The sequence below is a fragment of the Xiphophorus maculatus genome, chromosome 7, assembly GCF_002775205.1.
Source record: "Xiphophorus maculatus strain JP 163 A chromosome 7, X_maculatus-5.0-male, whole genome shotgun sequence".
Lineage (NCBI taxonomy): Eukaryota > Metazoa > Chordata > Actinopteri > Cyprinodontiformes > Poeciliidae > Xiphophorus > Xiphophorus maculatus.
Window position 1 is genome coordinate 3535976 of NC_036449.1, and position 18525 is coordinate 3554500.

General features: G+C 40.1%; 1 protein-coding gene across 6 annotated transcripts in view; it reads right to left on the reverse strand.

Moving 5' to 3' along the window:
- The window catches only part of dgkh (diacylglycerol kinase eta), a 60426-nt gene that overhangs the window by 40086 nt on the left and 1815 nt on the right, over nucleotides 1–18525 (reverse strand). For 4 of the 6 annotated variants that reach the window (XM_023336570.1, XM_023336571.1, XM_023336569.1 and 1 more), the window contains exons 3-4: nucleotides 6067–6177; nucleotides 4615–4773 (exon numbers count right to left, since the gene is read on the reverse strand). In XM_023336570.1, coding sequence (XP_023192338.1) covers nucleotides 4615–4773; nucleotides 6067–6177 — 270 coding nt within the window. The remainder of the gene's footprint in view (nucleotides 1–4614; nucleotides 4774–6066; nucleotides 6178–18525) is intronic. The other 2 variants (XM_023336574.1, XM_014470531.2) reach the window with 1 other exon arrangement.

Below are 18525 nucleotides of genomic sequence, written 5' to 3' on the forward strand. Positions count from 1 at the left end.
AGCCTGTGGTATGAGGACAAATGTGATGCAAAGCGTAGAAGGAAACTTTTTAGCATAAAATGGAAACTAAAAAATGTCAAATATTAAGGACAACACTTTCTGGACAATACAAAAAAAAAATCTTAAAAACATTTCTCACTGTCTTCAAACATTTTTCTAAGCCAGCATAAGCTGAGTATTATTGCAATAGTTTAGTTTGTATCATTAATTTCAACAAATGCAAAAAAAATAAGCCATAAACAACACTAAGCGAACCATAGGTTTCACTTAGTGTCATATTACACATTCTGGACTATATGGAGTCCTCCATGATCAAATCTAATCTCATAGAAGGGATCAGGTTATGGCCACATATCATTAATTGGCGCCATCTGTTATGGTATTGTCAAACTGAATCGGCACACAGCTTATTATTAACCACCCACTAGCAGGATTAAGCTTTCCTACTAGTCACTGTCTCTTAAACTAAATGAAGTTTTTGTAAATGTGACACAGAGGTAATCCTTAACACAGGGGTGTACGAGCTTTTTGTGACATGGGCCAAAATTGTCAAAAGGAAAAGGGAGGGGGGGAGGAAAGAGGGAAAAAAGGAAAAAGTGATTTTTTTTTACCTGCTCAACAATAAACGAAGCTGTAAATCTTGAATTAAATCAGTAGTCACAATTTTTTTTAGAAAGGGATGTAAATTATTGTGGATCCAAAACATAAAAAGGGTTTTGAAGGCTCACCCCTTTAGAGGAGACGGTCCACTTTGTGAATTTTTAAAGGACTTTTAAAGCTCAGAATTAACTAAAAAAAACTAGAGCTTTTTCGTCAATTCTGAGCAACACAAACAATATTTGTGTCACTTTAATTGAAAAGCCAAGTTGAATAAATTCATTAAAAGCAAATCAGGGTGCATCCAAGCCTGCTGGATAGATGTGACACAAAAAGCCTGGTTACTGAATACTTTGTGCTGTAGCCTATATTCTATTGTAAAATGTCTATTTTATTTGTAATTTTGCCCCGATAAGAAATAAAAGACCTTCAGAATTTGTATCGTTCTTGAATTGCTGTGTTTGGACACCTCTGGCTTAAAGGAATAATTCAGATAGTTAGTATTTTTTAGAAGCTTTGACGACTAAGTATTAGCGTCTTTGCATTTAGAAAGCAGAAATTATTATTTAGCTAACAGCTAGCAAGCAGAAGAAACAAAGAGTCTCAAGAAGTGCTTGATATTAATGCTTTTCACAGCAATAAACCTTCACATCACAGGTTTTTTTTTTTTAACAAATCAGACCGTGGTAGGTCACAACCTGAAAACCTAACATAAAAGTTTACAATAAGTGAGAACATGTTAGCTTGTTAGCTGCAGAAATGTTCAACACAAAGCAACACCTTTTGAGGAGCTAGAGCTCCCCTCTATGTTGTTTCGCCTCTTTCCCTGTATGAGAATGGCCTGAGTATGATAGTGGTGGATGGGCCTCGTGTTATTAAACGTTGGGTGGTGGAGGAGCTGGAGCTGGAGTCAGGCATGGAGGAGAGCCGGCGACTACAAACAGGAACATGATATGCTACGTGTGCTGTGATGTGTAGGGCATGCCACTGAGCTGAAACGGCTGTGGGCCAAAACCCGATGCCGTCAAAGGAATGCCCTCTGACTCTGTGTGCGTTTGTTTGCGTGTGTGTGCGTGTATGTGTGTGTGTGAGGAGTGAGCTGCTACAGCTGTCAGAGGGAATGCCCAGTCAACAACACTCTCCACAGGCCTGGCTGGAGAGGGAGGGATCCCAGCCAACACTTACTCTGTGTGTGTGTGTGTGTGTGTGTGTGTGTGTGTGTGTGTGTGTGTGTGTGTGTGTGTGCGTGCGTGCGTGCGTGCGTGCGTGCGTGCGTGTGTGTGTGTGTGTGTGTGTGTGTGTGTGTGTGTGTGTGCGTGTGTGTGTGTGTGTGTGTGTGTGTGTAGGGGTGTGTGTGTGTGTCAGCATTTCCACATACAGTTACAAGTGTGTTCATAGAAGTTGCTGGGATGACTGTGAGCAAGGATGGTGGCTGTATGGAAGAGACATGTTATTGTAACTTCTCTTGTTATTTTTCTATGAATGTTCTCACCGTCATGCCACCAGAGCTACTCACAATATCACACACTTATATATGTGTGCGTGTATGTATGTGTGTAAAGCCGTGGTGAAAGTTGAAAGATGGGTGGACAGATGCAGACATTCAGTCCTGTGTTACCCATAATTCCACAGTTGCGCTCAGTGGCAGCATGTCAGCAATCAGAGCTAGCCTCCTTTCCTTCATCCTTTCAGCTTTCACAACTTTCATTCTGCTGGGGACAAAACCTGGATACCGGCCTTCTGGAATGGACTGTAGAACCACTGAGGCTCCAGTACAGTCACTAACTCGGACGGACGGACTGATGGATGAATGGATAGGTTCTTTGCTGTCATGGTTCTTTTCCATGTTGGCTGTGTGTTTCTTTGCACTGAAGCTGATTTTGTGTCTAAGTCAGGCGATGCTTGATGAAGGAGAGGAGGACGAGTTGAAGGCTGCTGAGATGAAGCCTCTCTGAGGATCAGTGAGGAGGTTAGAGTTCCTCTGTACAGCAGCACAGCCAGCCAGGCCATCTTAGAGACACTAAGAGCATGGATATGTTGGACAGTGGACACTAACTACAGCTATACAGAAGGACAGAACCAGCTTGAATACAAGATTTTACTTCCTTTTACATTCCACTTAAAATTAGTCTACAGGAAAGTTTGGAGGTTTTCTGAAATGCAGTAAGACAAACAAAATCTGTATTCTCTTAAATTTTCTAAGCTAGCATTTATTTATTTTTTTGTCTTCACTGACCAACTGCTTTGGCTCATAAATTTTTAGAACAAATAAAAACAAATTTTTTTAGTCACACTTTCTTATTGGCTGAAATTTTAAAATAACAAAAGGTGGATTTCTGAAGCTTTTCAGAAAACCTAAAAACTTTTCAGGGAACAGAAAAACTGTGCAGCAACATGGGTCAAAAAGAAAGACTACTGAGAAACCAAATGAGGCTAACAGTGATAGTTCAGTAGTGGAAGACATGATTTCTACATTCTAAAGGAGTCTGAATAATGAATGAACGGCTTGTTGGGTGACTTTTTCATTTGACCTTCAGCTGATCTCTGGCACTTTTGTTTGATCTTCACAGATAATTAAAACTAAAAAATAATTGTTATCTAAACTTTGTTTTAAAGTCATATCAAACTGAAAGTATTTTTCATAGTTTTTATGACTTTTTTTTTTTACATTTTATAACCTTTCAAATTTAAATAAAATGTTCCTTTCATACATATATTTGATTCTAGATGGTTTTGTTTCTGGACTGACTGCTTTTCCAGTATGTACACCATCTCTAATTTTGTTCCCAATTCCCATCTGAAGGAGGCTTGCTGTGCCTCAATTATACTGTTGTTTGTTCCTATTTTTGTGTCTTGGATCAAACATAAAATCGATAGTGAAACAAACAGCCACTCTCTCAACGAAGAGCTCCTTACACCTGCTGACACACAGCTGTGTGTCATTATGCGTTTGGAAATATTGTTTTTACTTATTGATAATGGGGTTTGGAAAGAAATTAACAAAAAGCTGGGAAGAAGCAGAGTAAGGATGTTAATTTCTTAGTATTTTTTTTTTTTACTGACATTTGATCAATTATTGTTAGACTGATTTATTATTTCATTTACTGGTTTTTATCTTCATTTTGATACCGTGTTAAACACTGTTTCCACGCTGCCTTGCGTAAGAAGCTTGCATTTCATTGGAACAATTTGTGTAATTTTAAATTGTTTCTTTTTTATTTCTAAAAAAGAAATGACACAAGGCCACAGAGTTAAACTCATATTTTTGTACCTGTTTCAAATGAATTATTTTACTCTCATTTCAGATTGATCTGGGATGTAGATCAGATTCCTTTAGGATTTGTCCTCCACTAACTGAGTTGACCATATAACTGCGCAATTTGGAAGTTTGAAAATAAATTAGCCTAATGAAAACATGGCAATTTTTAAAAAGTTTTTTCGATGTTTTTCGGCTGCATCAGAATTAGTGTATTTTGCAAAACTGCAACGGAAACACTTTTGCCGCATCACACAAGTCACATGATCAACCACCAGATGTTACTACTGGTAGAAACAACAAAGAAGACAACAGGAAGTGGGAGAAGAATGATGGCTTGACATGTTTTTGAATGACTTACTAAGTGAACAAAACTTATTTGTGTGATTTTAAATATGATTCTTATTTAATGGAAGCAATTGCGAAATTATGATTTTTGACATTAGTGGAATATCGACAAAGTTTTGCGCACATCTGCAATTTAAGTGCAGCTACCGTCTTCTCAGTAGTCTTGATTTGGTCCCCTTTACCGTCACAGAAAGCCATATTCAAGAAATCTTATTCAAGATTTACAGTCCCTAAACCCCTTTGGAGCCAAATCTGGACTTATATGTTAACATACAGTGCATTCATGCCATCCAGAAAAACCATAAGGGTTTATTCTGTTACTTAATGAGCACTGAACGCTTCTGCAGCCTTATGACATGAATGCAGCACTACTGCATATTGTGGGTCTGGCCCCGTGGCTTAGCCGTTCTGACCCGAATTCTCACTAGGCCCTCCTCAGATCCACTGGCACCAAGGGGTGGGGGGGAGCGTCGCGCGCCCGTCCAGCACACGGACATGACTCGCCAGCACACGCGGCTCCTGGACACCCTGCGCAGCGCCCGCTCCTGCCACCGTGCCAAGGCACTGCCAGACTAGTCCACGTGCAAACACACACACACACAAACACACCCGTGTTTCATTCCATGAGAGTTAGGTTAAAAGACAGAAAAGTAAAGAGTTGTTCACAACTGTGAATAGAGAAGTTGTTTTTGATTCAAGTGGGTAGCTGGTCTCTTACCTGCATGAGAGAAAGCTTAGGATGCGCTTAATTTACAGATTCAAGTGAAATTTTTACGTCTTGATGCTATACACAGATATGCTAATTGTAGCAATTAGAGAAAGTATTGAGTTTGACAAATCCTAATGATATTACTGTAATTTTGATATAATTACTGTTAATTTACATTCAGCAGAACCAGCTTAGTTTGATTTTAAATGACACAAAACAAGAGGAGATCTACCATTCCAGCTTCATCTAAGACTAACAAACACACATCAAAATGCTCCTAAATTAACTCATAATACTTCCAGTTGCTAGGCTACTAGAACAGTTCATATAGAGATAGTCATCCCTATTAGCAGGTAGTAAATTCTCACTTTTTGATTTCATGAAAGACTGAAGGAACTAACATACCTGGCCTGTTCAGTCCAATTTAATGCAACTCTACTTGGTTCTTCTAGAAACGGCAGTTCTTATGGGGAGGTGTGAATGTGTAATGAAACTCTGATGTGGACCAATAAAACAAACTCTGGTCCGTCTAAAAACCTCAGTCTGGGTTCAGTTGGAAGTGAACTCTGGTGCGGTCTGAATGCGTATGTGAACACCAAGCGAACCTGACCCCACTCTAAAAGCAGGGAACGCACTATAGGGAGAGCATTCTGGGTAAATACAACCAAAACAAACACTCAAGTGTAGAGCTAGCAAGAGAAATGGCTCGTTTTTGGGGGGTTTTACCAAAGAGAAATCCTACAACCGCTAGAATCTGACTCTGCTCTATTTTTGTTTACATTTCGTGAAGTCTTCTTCAAAGGTTTCGTGTTGTTTCCTTCAGTGGTTCTTGGTGCAGCGCCACCACGAGGGAGCGGAGGAACAGGTTTTTCTTTCACACAGATCAGTGTGAAACAGAAACACAACTGAAAATGTAAAACATGTTGCAATTTTGGTCCCAAGCCACACCAACTGGACCGAACTGTCAGGTGTGAAAACACCCTAAGTTTGAACAAACTGAAAAGTGTCTGCAAACCCAACAGTGAACTGTCTGAGGTGTTAAAAAGACAGAAATGAGGCTGGTCTTTAAAAGTAGTTTGGTCTTCCCATCTAAACTAGACTGCATTACAAACTGCCGCTCTCCAGTGTACGGGGGAAGGGGAGTGAGTGGAGCTACCTTGGCATCTTTGGCGTAGTAAAGAGTTCGGCCTCTCAGTTTGAAGTAGCGCTTTTTCCACCTCTGGAAGGAGCTCGTCTGTTTCAGCAACAATCCTTCCTTTATGCTGGTCTGCAGAGGGAAAAGACACAACGGTTTCATGGACGCCCCCCATCACAGAACAACACAAAGCTTCACTCTCACATGTGGAACACCTTCTGGGAATCTGTCAACATAAAAAAGTGCCTGCTGTTTTGTGCGTGTGGGGGGCGGGTGTGCGTGTGTGTGCTCTGTGTGTGAACTGTAATTTTAAACATGGGAGGAGAGGAACAGGCGAGAAGAAAAAGACCCGTTACACAGACACAAACACACACACCAATCTCTCATTTCTCTAAAGACGTTTAAACGCACATCAGGCAGTGAAGCAATGGGTCAAGGAGAGAGTAACAAACAAAGATAGAGTGAACAGATGGAAGGGAACCCCCCCCCCCCCCCCCCCCCCCCGAGAAGGCAGCAACAGCTTTCGGATGAAGAATTAACTCTGGAAGTATCAGCTTTTAAACACAACAACACTTACAGAATATTACAAACACTGGAGGAGGCCAGTTTGACAATCCTAAAAGAGATGCGTCACATACTCAGTGACGAATAAATAAGAGACTAGAGACTCCACCAGTTGAATCTTTGATTTAACTTTTTTTCATTGCATTTGGACATGTGCCATAAAATGTCAAATTCTGCTTTTATGTTTTACACAATGTCTCAACTTCATTAGAATTGGGGTTGTAAAAGCATCACTTTACCATTTAAAACAGGCGTGAATTATTTACAGTTAGTGATGCACTGATCCAATATTAATATCTGTATCGGTTCTGATTTTGAAAAAAACTCTAGATGTGCCTGATCCATAAGGGCAGATCTATTCAGTCTAATTCCATACTTTGTGCTCTGAGTGATGTTATGCTTTAATATTTGTTTTACATTATGTTTTTTTTGTCAACACTTTGCAAAGTGCTGACATTTTCACATCTTAATCAATAAAAATAAAATTATGTATTTACTTAGACATCTAAGTAAAAGCCGTATTGTAAATCTTATATAAAAACAAGCTAATTCAATTCCAAGATATGTGTTGCTTTTGTAGCTCTAAGCAACTTTTGAATAGCTAAATCAATGGTTAAAGTAGCCTACGTCTATGCCTGAGTTTTAAAAAATCCTTTTAAGACAACTCGACAATGTTTTTCCTTATTGGATCGGTATCAGTCATTAGCTCAGATATCGGTATCATAAGTGAAAAAAGTGGACCGGTGCATCCCTATTAAGAAGCCCTGCTTCTCTTTCCATTTGTGAAGTGAAGCCTTGCGTCTGAAATCCAAAATTCAGCATAATGCTGTCGTGTAATGGTTCCAGCTGATGATGTTGACACACGTTACAGGAGGAACATAAAGTTGAGGGATGGCAGAGAGATAATCAAACAAAGATCGACAGAAAGGTGCTTGAAAGAGGTATTTTCAATAAAAGAACATGGGTTTCCTGTCCTCTGCGGCGTGTCCGTGTCACCGCGAATCAATCCCCGTGTGGAACAGTACACAGAGCCATCATCATTACGACCAACATCAACTTTCACACGCACGCATACACACGCTGGACGTAAACAGCAAATAAAGCAGGGCACGGTACAGTGGGCGCGTCACAGATTAAGCACACACAAGCGTGCAAACGCTCAGCATCAAGAACATCATTCTCTACAGGCGCAGCGAGGCGAGGCGGGTCGCACACAAACACACACATGCTGAGGCTATTTATAGCGAAGGAAGGGCGCTCTGTTAGGGGAGAATTACAAACAGACGTAGAGGTCTAAATCTGACATCCTGCCCACCAGCTGTGTCAACTTAAACACAGAAAACACCACAGCAGAACACACACTCACACACGCATGTCTGTGCAGACAAGATGGGAGATCATCGTGTGCTTCCAAAGCACATGATGATAAGGTATTTTAATAAACAAGGGCAAAAGATGAAAGAACTTTATTTTATTTTGTCATTCTGGATATGAATGAAGAGCAAGGAACGAAACAAAGCAGAACAGGAAGAGGACGCGGAGGATTTTCCTAAACAGCCAGCCATGCCTGCATTGATTCCCTCTGTTTCTGTAAGTTGTAGGACCAAATTCTTGCAGTGGATTAAGGTGAAATACCTCAAAGTCGACTGCCGTATAAGGTTTGAGCAGCTGACCTGCTGCTACATTGAAAGTGGGACTGTAGCAGCCAACGGATGAAATCATGTCCTCATATAGACCTGTAAGAATTCCAGCAAATAGCTGAGCTCATGAGGTACCTTCAGGGCCTTCCCTTTCTGCTACTTAAGCTGAGTAAATGGGAGTTTAGGGAATTCCAAGGCAGAGTGTTGTTAATGACGGCGACGATTCAACGCCAATACAAGTCAGTTTAAAACGGGCATCTGCCAACACTGAGCCAGTAACCAGAACCACCTCATGTCACAGAACGCAATGATTATGTTAAGTCCATGAGAAACAAGATTATCTAGTCCTGTGAGGAACAAAATTTAAGACCTGTGACAAAGATTTTTAAAATGGATTTAATATATTTTAAAGCCTTAATTTTAGATACATGAATTTAAGACTTTTTAAGGATGTGAGGATACACAGTTTTAAGTTACAACAAATAAAATATGCTACTGTCATACCAGTCTATCAAATCTTATCAAATGCGTAATGATTTTACTGAATCTAGCCACCTATAGAATAAATAATCAACCTACGAGTGTCTATAAAAAAGTATTCACCTCCTTGTATGTTTTACCCTTTTATTGATTTTACAAATAAATCACAGCCAACACAATTTGGCTTCCTTTTTTTTGTCAAGCCTTCCTACCCCAAAACAAACAACACAAATCTCTTTAACATCAAAGTGAAAACTGATTTTTAAAAATAATGACATGCAGATACAAATATGAACATAAAACAAGTGACTGCAGAAATATTCACACCTAGCCTAATTCAACAGAGGTCCAGCCAACTGGTGCTAGTCATCTCACAATGAGTGGAATGGAGGCCACCTGAGTGCCTCCAGTGGTTGTAGTTTAAGGAAACGTGTCTTTATACTCCAACATAAATACTTTGGAGCAATGTCCGTCTCATTTTCTATGGGAAACAAACTTCTTTGTTGAATGGAAATCATTTTCAAACTTAATATTCAAAGGATATGAACAACTTGGAGCTTAACTGCAGATAGTTATGGGATGTAGCATTAATTAAACCAAAAGAATCAGGCATATGGTCTATGTAGAAATCATATAGCTTTGCAAGCTGTCCAAACAAGAATAGACTGGAGTTGCCTCTATTCATGTACTCTTAATACTGATCATTGAAAGATGACTTGATCATCTAATACTTGATGACTGGGTAGTGTACTGAGCATGTTACATGTGACTGAAACAAACCTGAGTAGAGCTGCATGAAAACCTCAATATATATTTATACTGAGGATTTAAACTTCCAGAAAACTTTAAAACAGCTGAAACAGTTCTTTTAAATTAAGGCTAGCCCTCAAACCCCTTCCGTTTAGAGTTGCTTTTAAACAAAAATAATTGGAATATTGACTAACATATTCTATGAGTATTGATGATTTTAATGATGGCACTCATCAATATGTAATGTTTGTCACTGGTTTCTGAATTGTTCACTGTATGTATTTTGCATAACTTCTTATTCTTGTGTTTTTATGATGTAACACTTTGAACTGCATTGTTGCTGAAATGTGGTATAAAAATAAAATTGATTGATTGATATTTATGAACATTATTTCCATCCACCATCTTTGAGCTTCCACAGTCCCAAGTTGGAGTCTTGATTCTCCATGGCCCACCATTCTTTGCTCCAGTTCTATTTTCTATTTTGCTCCTCCTTGGCCTCCATAGTTCCTCTCCTTGTCTTCATCTCCTTCCTGTTGCCAAGTAGGCCAGAAGTGATCTATAAATAGCCCGCTGCTCGCCTCTGTGCTCTGCTCTTCTCATCTGCTAAACTATGAGACAGAGAGCAAGTCCTGTGTTGAGGAGAAACCAGTAACCTGAGCAACATGTACCTTCCACCCACACCGTGTCTGGCTCCTGGCAGGGTGACACACGGCCTCTGAGCAGCACACACACTTACACAATGGACAAAGGCCTAGGCGGCTCAAATGAATCCAGCAGCTGTTGCTGCTGGATAAGAGCAGTGCTGGAGTTCCCTCATAGGAAAGCTGAGCGGGCCCATGTCCTGCCTTTGATAACACCCAGACAGGCAGGCAGTCAGAAAGCTACCTGTTGACTGTAAGAGTGGACCTTTCATGAAGCTAAGCCGCAGCAAACTGGATCAGCCATCCGTCCTTCTAATGGGATAACTCCTCTGTCCCAGATTGCTGTCCTAAACCAATTGCTTTTTCTTTCTGAGCCTCACAGAGGATTCAGTCTAATTAGACTGATGAAATATGCCTGACTTGTCACCCTTGTCTCTAGTCAGAGCTTACTTGTGCTCTGAAGAAACTAAGGTTAAATGTTCTTTACGTTAAGCCCTTAGAGGGGACGACATTTTAAGCCTGAACCTCCTTTACGCTGACCTCCAGTCCAAAAGGGCAACATATTCTGTGTATGGAGGGATTATTTGTTTGTAAACACTGAGGATGTGCACGAAACTTGACTGCGGAGAGAGCCAGTCAGACTTTAGACTGTCACCAGTTGCCGTGGTTATCTGCCGTTATCTTGCTGTTTTAGCTAGAATGTTGTCACCGAGTGGTGAAATAACTGAAGCTACCAAATTAACAGTGAATTGAATGCGTCTTAATGACCTATAAAAGATGGCCCAAACTTCAGTGGCTGGACATTACTTTACATAGAATATTAAAGCAGTAATTTCAGCTCTAAATGATTTCCTGGTAAGACAAACTAATCTATGGTGAGAAAGGGTGCCAGAATACAGTTTGCTAAAATTGTAAATTTTCATAGTGAATCAGAATTCATGTTTAGCATACAAATGGCAAATGAATTTATAATCATTTCTAACTATTTTGGTTACAATTAGCAGTCATTTTGACTGCAGAATTTTTTTCTGCTCTGATAGTTAAATTCTAAATATAGATACTAGTTTTCAAAATGTATCACAGTGCTTGGTCAGCCTTACATATTTTCACAGATGAAAATCTCACACGAAACTAAGTACCATATGAAAAATGAACATACAGCTGCAGGCATCAAGGCAGGTGGAAAAACTAATGCATCAGAAACCAAAGGTGCAACAGGCTGAACAGCAGGTATGGAGACGCTGTACTAGAAATAAAACATCTGCCATCTGCAAAGCTGCGTGTGGGAGTTGCACTGGATGAGCAGAGGCGATCTGCCCTGGCTGAGAGTTGTAAATAATTTTATTAACCTAATTGTAAATAGTGCAATAATATATTATTTATTTGACGACCATTTTTAAAAATTAATACCGTTTACTATCCTTTATTTTTGATTTGTTCTTTGAATTTGTATTGAAACAAATATCTTCAAAACTAAGATCTTAATTTGAAACCACAAAACAATATGATCATAATTTTGTCCACATCACCCAGCTCTTGTTCTGGCGGTGTGGAGGAATGCTGAACTATTTTACTTGGAGCAGAGAGTTTGATGTAGCAGGTGGCACGTCATGAACAAAGAAACACAGCAAGATCGTTTTGAGCGAGACAGACAATATAATTTTACATTCTACAACACAAACATTTATTCATATTCGCACGGATTCATATCCACTAACTGCACTCATTTAAACAGAAAAGCAGTGAACACATACCTGCACCTCTGCTCCAGGCTTCCTAGCAGAAAGCCTTTCCCTATTTGGCAGTTTCAGGTCATGACCTTTAACATTAAACTTCTTGCGATTGCATCCATAAAGCCGACCGGCTACACATCTGTCATCTGTGCTGGAAGGCTGCTGGGAGAAGCCCGCTGTCTTAGCAGTCATTCCTAGAAGCAAGGCTCTGCCGTGCGTCTGTCAGCAAACGGTTTATCATTGCTGAGTCCAGCTGGAGTACAATCAGGTCTTTCAGAACCCAGCGCTGAAATGTTTCAAATTCTCTCCTCATTAATTCCTTGGTTCCACCACGCTCCTGTGATTCTCTCAGCGTATTGTCCTCTCGTTTCTGTCTAATTGTTACTCTGTACACTTCCTCCCCTAACTCCCACAGCCTGCTACAATTTCACTGAACTGATGGTTAAATTACAATCCAGAAAGTGGGAGAGGGGTAATTCCCCTGTCTAAGATCTGCTTTGAGAAACTAGACCACACATATGGGCAGCTGCATACGTATCAAGTTGGTAGAGGGGATGATGAAGGATGCCCTCACATCCTACCGTTATTATGTTTCAACTTTATGCACCAAGGAGATGGAAAGAGTTCTGCATGGGCGAAAATCACGCAGGAGTCTCCAGATTAATCAGATTCACAATTATACTTCAGAATACCATTCATCAGTCATAAGGGCCAGATACCTAAAGCTCACAAGAGGAGACACGATGTTGAATTCTCAAGAACAAGACATGATTTTTGTTTCAAGAAAACATCAAAGATCAAATTTATGCTACAAGAAGGCCTTGATTGTGCATTTTTATAGATTTTGTCATAAAGTTCAAACTGATGTGCTTCTTTTTCTGATTTTCTCAATTTCTTCAGACCTTAAGAACAAGGTCTCAACTAGACTTATATCATTTATTGTGATAAATTTGTTATCATGAGTAGCTCTCATCATCATTTTTATCATCATCACAAGAGTATGGCAAAATACTGTGATAAAACTCTAAGTCCATATTGCCCACCCTTAGAATATAGTACAACATTTTCCAGCGATACTTTGTGCCTCCTTGAGCGTCTGAACGACTTGCAGACCTTAGATAATGTTTGTTTCTTGTCTGTCACTGTCACCATTTTTAATTTTCATAAACTGCCTCAGAAAGACAGAAAATGCCAGAACTGGGATGAGGAAAAAATTTACTCAAACTTTTTGCACCGCTTTTCTTTCTAGTGGAGGATTAAAATATTAAGATGGAATAAAGAAGCAACAACTCAAAATCGATTCAGTACCAACTAATGGATCAGAAAAACCTTTCAAACACTTTTTTCAATATCCTCTACATCCAAGATTATTAACTATAGGCATTCTTTTATGCCATATCAAAACTAAACTTAGGACTGGATGGAGAAAATGAAAATTTGTCCTGCTACAGTAACAGCTTCAAACTTTTATGATAGTGTCAAAGAGAGTTTCACCGCAGACAATTTCCTTATAAATGGGTGGGGCTAAATTGATGTTAGCAAATGAAAATATAAATGTGATTAGCAGTAGACTGATAAGACTCCAAATGTTTTTGGTTAATTGTGTAGGGGGCGCTGAGAATCCATTTTGCAATCCTAAGTGAAGATTTACAGGTCAGTATATTTGTAACATGCATCTACTAAGGACAAGGCCCACAAGACTACCAAGACTTTGTGTCAATGAAATATGTGCATGTGTGTGTGTGTGTGCCTTTTTAGTGTGTGATAAATTTGAAAATGAACTGAAATAAATTTGTGAGTTTACATATTTTTCTTCTAACAGACAAATATCAACAAAACTTAAACAGCAAGCTGAATGCGGTTCCCCCCGCCCCCGGCCCAACAACCTCTTGTGGCCTTTCTTCCACTGAGAGGCAGGTCTAAATGGAATTTGCCAGAATTGCCAGAATGCTTGTCTGAGCCTGTTTACAGCTGGGAAGAGAGAAAAATACAAGGTAACGGAAAGGGGCTGGCGAGAACATTGGAAAACACTGAAAAAAAACCTACTGTCCTTATAAAGAAGCACGCTTTTATAGACGTGCAACATCCTGATCAAAACTTCGTATCTAAAATGGTAAATTAACTCTCTCACGCACATCGATGTGTAACAGGAGTGAGAGGGTAATGAACCCACGACTTTCCAATTCTAAGCTTACAACTCTCCCCACTGGGCGAGATAAACAAAGAATTTTCATCTAAAAAGAAACGTCTGTGCATCCCATAAATGGAAATACCGGTGTCACCTCGTCCTGCAACACCTCCTTCCTTTTTTTCCTCTGCAAAAAAAACAAACCCCGAGCATGTATCTTCTTTGGATTACTCAGAGGCTCACAGAGCAGCAACAGGAGCAGCGGCACTGTGGAACGCCATTAGCTCTGCTTTCAATCACAAACCACAGTATTAGTCACACATTTATAAGTTCTGTTCTGCAACAGAATGACAGGGTGGGAGCTGAGAGTGGAGACGACAGCAGAGCAGGGGCAATGAAGGGACTTATTCACTCTTACACATGAGGCAGTCTCATGCAGAGCAGAGGTCCACATCTGAAGGATAATAATCTGTTTTTGAATGCTCATCAGAAGCATTTGAGTTATTAAGTTTAAAATGCCTTTTTCATATTTTGTCATGTTAGAACAACAAACTTCTGTGTATTTGTCTTGTATTTTAGGAATGATAATGATAATGACAGACACAAAATGGTGCATAGCTGTAAAGTCAAACGAACCATACCCTTTGAAATTCCTGTTCCCCTCCTTGCTTGTGGGGGCGCTGCAACAAGAACCATTGAAGGAAATGAAACAAAACTCTCTGAAGAAGACATTGAGCGCAACTTCCTTCTTCACAAAATGTAAACAAAAAATGAGTGGTGTCAGATTTTAGCTGTTGTAGCATTTCTTTTTGGTTTTTGGCTAAAGACACAAGCCATTTCTCCTGCTAGAGCTAAACTGTCATATTTGTTTTGGTTTTATTTACCCAGAATGCCCTGCACTATAGTCAGCTTCCTGCTGTCGGAGCAGGAAGCTGACTATAGCTTCATGTTCACATTTGCATTCGAACTGTGCCAGAGTTCGCTTCAACCAACATAGACCTAGGTTTTTAGGCGGACTAGAGTTCGCTTTTTCAGCTTGCATCAGAGTTCAATTACACATTTCAGGGTTTCCCCCAGTATATTATAGGCCTGGTGGTCCGCCATGCTTTACAAGCCCCACCGCCAGGCTGTCTTTCTTGTTTATGTTTTTATTAAAATAATAATAAATAAAAAAACACTATTTCTTTTTTTTAAAGCAGGATTGCAAGTGTTTCTGTTGCTTCACTGGCGGAGCAGATTTATTCCTAAAAGATATGTTTATAGAAGATAGGTTTATAGTTTATGCATTTAAAGCAGGACCAATCACACCGCTGGCGCCTCTGCGCGTTGCCTCAAACGCTGCAACAGCTGGATGTCTTAAGTTACCTCAGCGCAGATTGCGCGCCTCCTTTCACTCAAACTGGATACAGGCTGACCTGTATTAATATTTACATCAACCCCCTGTGAGGAATTATGTTTCTTTCCAGAGTTTTTGATCAAGGTAGGAGTTTAAACCCCGCCGCGTTAACTCTGGGTGAGCAGCTCTACATGAACCGCAGGAATAACTCGTAGTCACGCTTTCAGAGGTTCGTTTAACGACTGGTGAGAATGATTTATATTTGTGGACAAAGAATTTTGTGAGGCTTTTCCATCTCAACACGCTGCCCAGCGCCCAGCTCTGTCTGCGCTGATAAAGTTTATGTCTGGTCCTGGTTAGTCGGAGCGTTAGTGGTTAATAAACCAGCGCTAACCTCATCATGCAGGTTCAGGCCAGTGAGGAGCTTTCACACTCGCCTCATGGGACCACCGGTTGACCGCCTCGGCACCCCAACCACCGGGCTTAGCAAGTTTTCTGGGGGAAACCCTGCATTCACACCTCTACAAACAAACCAGGTTTTGTAGGCAATTGAACCTGAGTTTGATTAAAGCAGGCTAAACAAGACTGGTGTGAATGCACACATAATAACAAACTGCTATAAGGTGATCCCATGACTCCATCCACATTATTTGTACTTATATGTGTCACTCATGGCTGAAAGCCGAAATAGAGATTTTTCAAGTTACCATTTATTACATACTTTCAGAAAAATATAACTTTATAAGTTGGATATCTCATACATCATGGATATCTCAAGCATCATAGAAGCTTTTACGCAACTTCTAATGGTTTGTTAAGTAGGACATCCCTGCCATGTTGTTTATTTCTTATTCTCTGTCTTTTATGATTTCCAGTCATGATTGCTTCAATCATCCTGCAATTCAGGCTACATTAAATATGAGATAATCTGAAAAGCAGCTCTAAGAGCCACAGAGCGATGTGTGTGTGCCCCTCACACATGTCAGCCGCTGAGATGACCAATATGGAAGAAGTGGTTGGTTGTCTGTGGCAACCAAAGAACCGTGGAGATAGCAAACAAAAGAAAAGGAGTGGGCGGGGACAATGCAGTGGGCACACAAGCACACACACGCGCACCCCCCCTCACCCTCACCCCCAAACGCACACACACACATGCATGCGCCCTGGTCCAGAGTTAAGCAAACAGTCCAATGGAACAACACTCGGTGAGTCAGTGCCTGCATGATCCATTTGGAAGTCACAGGACACGGACACACACACGCACACCCCCACACACACACACACAAAGTGGGAGACCTCTGTTGTACAATGTCATCATGCTGAGCACGCTGATACAATTACAGCAGAAGTGCTTCATGGTATTGTGGCGGTAGGATGAAGAGATTCTTGACTGACCTGCAGGGTGGTGTAAAGTGGCAGACACGGTATCTGCGGATCTCAGCAAGTCCATTTTAAGACTTTTTAAGATATTTTTTAATGCCACTTTGAATGAAATTTTAAGACAGGAAAAAAAAACTATAACTATAGGGCATGATTTAGGGGATCCTGCAGGGTTATATGGGTTGGCACCAGAGGTGAGACTGTGACAAAAACTAATGTCATTCACCCAGCTGGTGATGCATTTCCACTTACCCATGACAAGATGCAAAAAAGGCTTGCTAGCTATAGCTAGCAAGGGTATATTAGCAGCTCGAGTCACAGAATACACTGAAGATATCTGTGCACAACTGAAACTTTTGCCTGGCAGAAAAATCCTGTGAGAAAAAACCCCACATAAGAGATCATTTCTGCCACAACTAAATTTAAGACCTGAAATTATGCCAACTTACAAATTTTTTTCATTGAATATGAGAACAGTTTAATTTAATACATGAATGTGAGACTTTTTAAGACGTTGTTGTGGATGTGCGGATAGAGCAGTGTGGTTCCCGTCTGTCCTTGCATAAATTCCCACACCCCTTCCATAGGAGGTTCACCTTCCATAGGAACAGCATCCAGATATACAATTGGAGCGCATGGATATGAGTTCTTACACACATTGGTGTGTTAGAATGATACAGTTCTGGCATTCATTCAATTGAAAGCCTGAAAACTGGCACTCTGTCGTCAATTTGACTGAGACTGAGCTGTTTGTTTCAAAGAAGAATGTGCAAAAATGGTCAGTTTCTATATCAGCAATATACTATATATTAAAATACTGATACATGCTGCAAACACAAATTTTCTCAAATTTTATCTAAAACCTTATAGAACACTTAAATTTTTTTTTCTCTTCAGAAGTATGCATTACTTGGTAGTAAAATCTCAACAAACTACATGAAAGAATTTTTTAAAATTCAAGGTTAGTCTATATTTTTGTACCACACTTGTCCAGCTTGATGACTCATATCAGCGTAACTTTTACTCACTCTCTCCTAAAACTCCTGTAAATGCGACAGATTCATATTGGTCACACGGTGTCACGAAGCCAAAAGGAGGCGTATGAGTTGTCCCGTCAACTGTTGCTGCTTTAAAAGTTTGGGCTTTTGTTTCAAAGAAAACATGAATGTTTGTTTAGGAAAGGCCAGAGACTGCTTTGCCCAAAGTTACTAAAAATAACTGCCTTCATCCTGAATATTGTAGACGGGGTTGAGTGGAGCAGTCAATAATTAAGTGGGTCCTTTGCTGTGGGAGGACGGTACTCATTTACAGCGTAGAGGAGAAGTGTGCCAAGTGAGCTTAGGTGTCACAGAATTAGAGCAACATCCGCTTATTAAGTCCTGCAGGACAAAAGCAGATCTGCAACGAGTCTTTTGACCTGACAGTTCACTAAGGGAATGACATTTTCAATTTTATCCACTGTTTTATGAAAGTTATCATTGGGTTGTGGGAAAGTCATCTTCCATAATTGCGGTGTGTTTTAAAAACTCAACTGTACTTACAGGGTGATGAAATTAGCGACACGCAACCCATAAAGCAGCCTTTAGCAATAATAAATCCAATAAGTTTGTCTCATACAGATTTTCTTCAGTCTTTGGGATCATTGTTCTGTTGATGACCCAGTTTGAGTTTGGACAAAAAGTCAACAGTCAGACAGATTACCTTACATTTGACGGTAGAATACCTTACAGAGGGGTTTGTAGCTGATACCACGGTGTCCATGTCTTGTGACTGCAACATAGTGTGCTATGTCTGATAGGTTCTTTAGGTTTCTAGCAGTGCTACT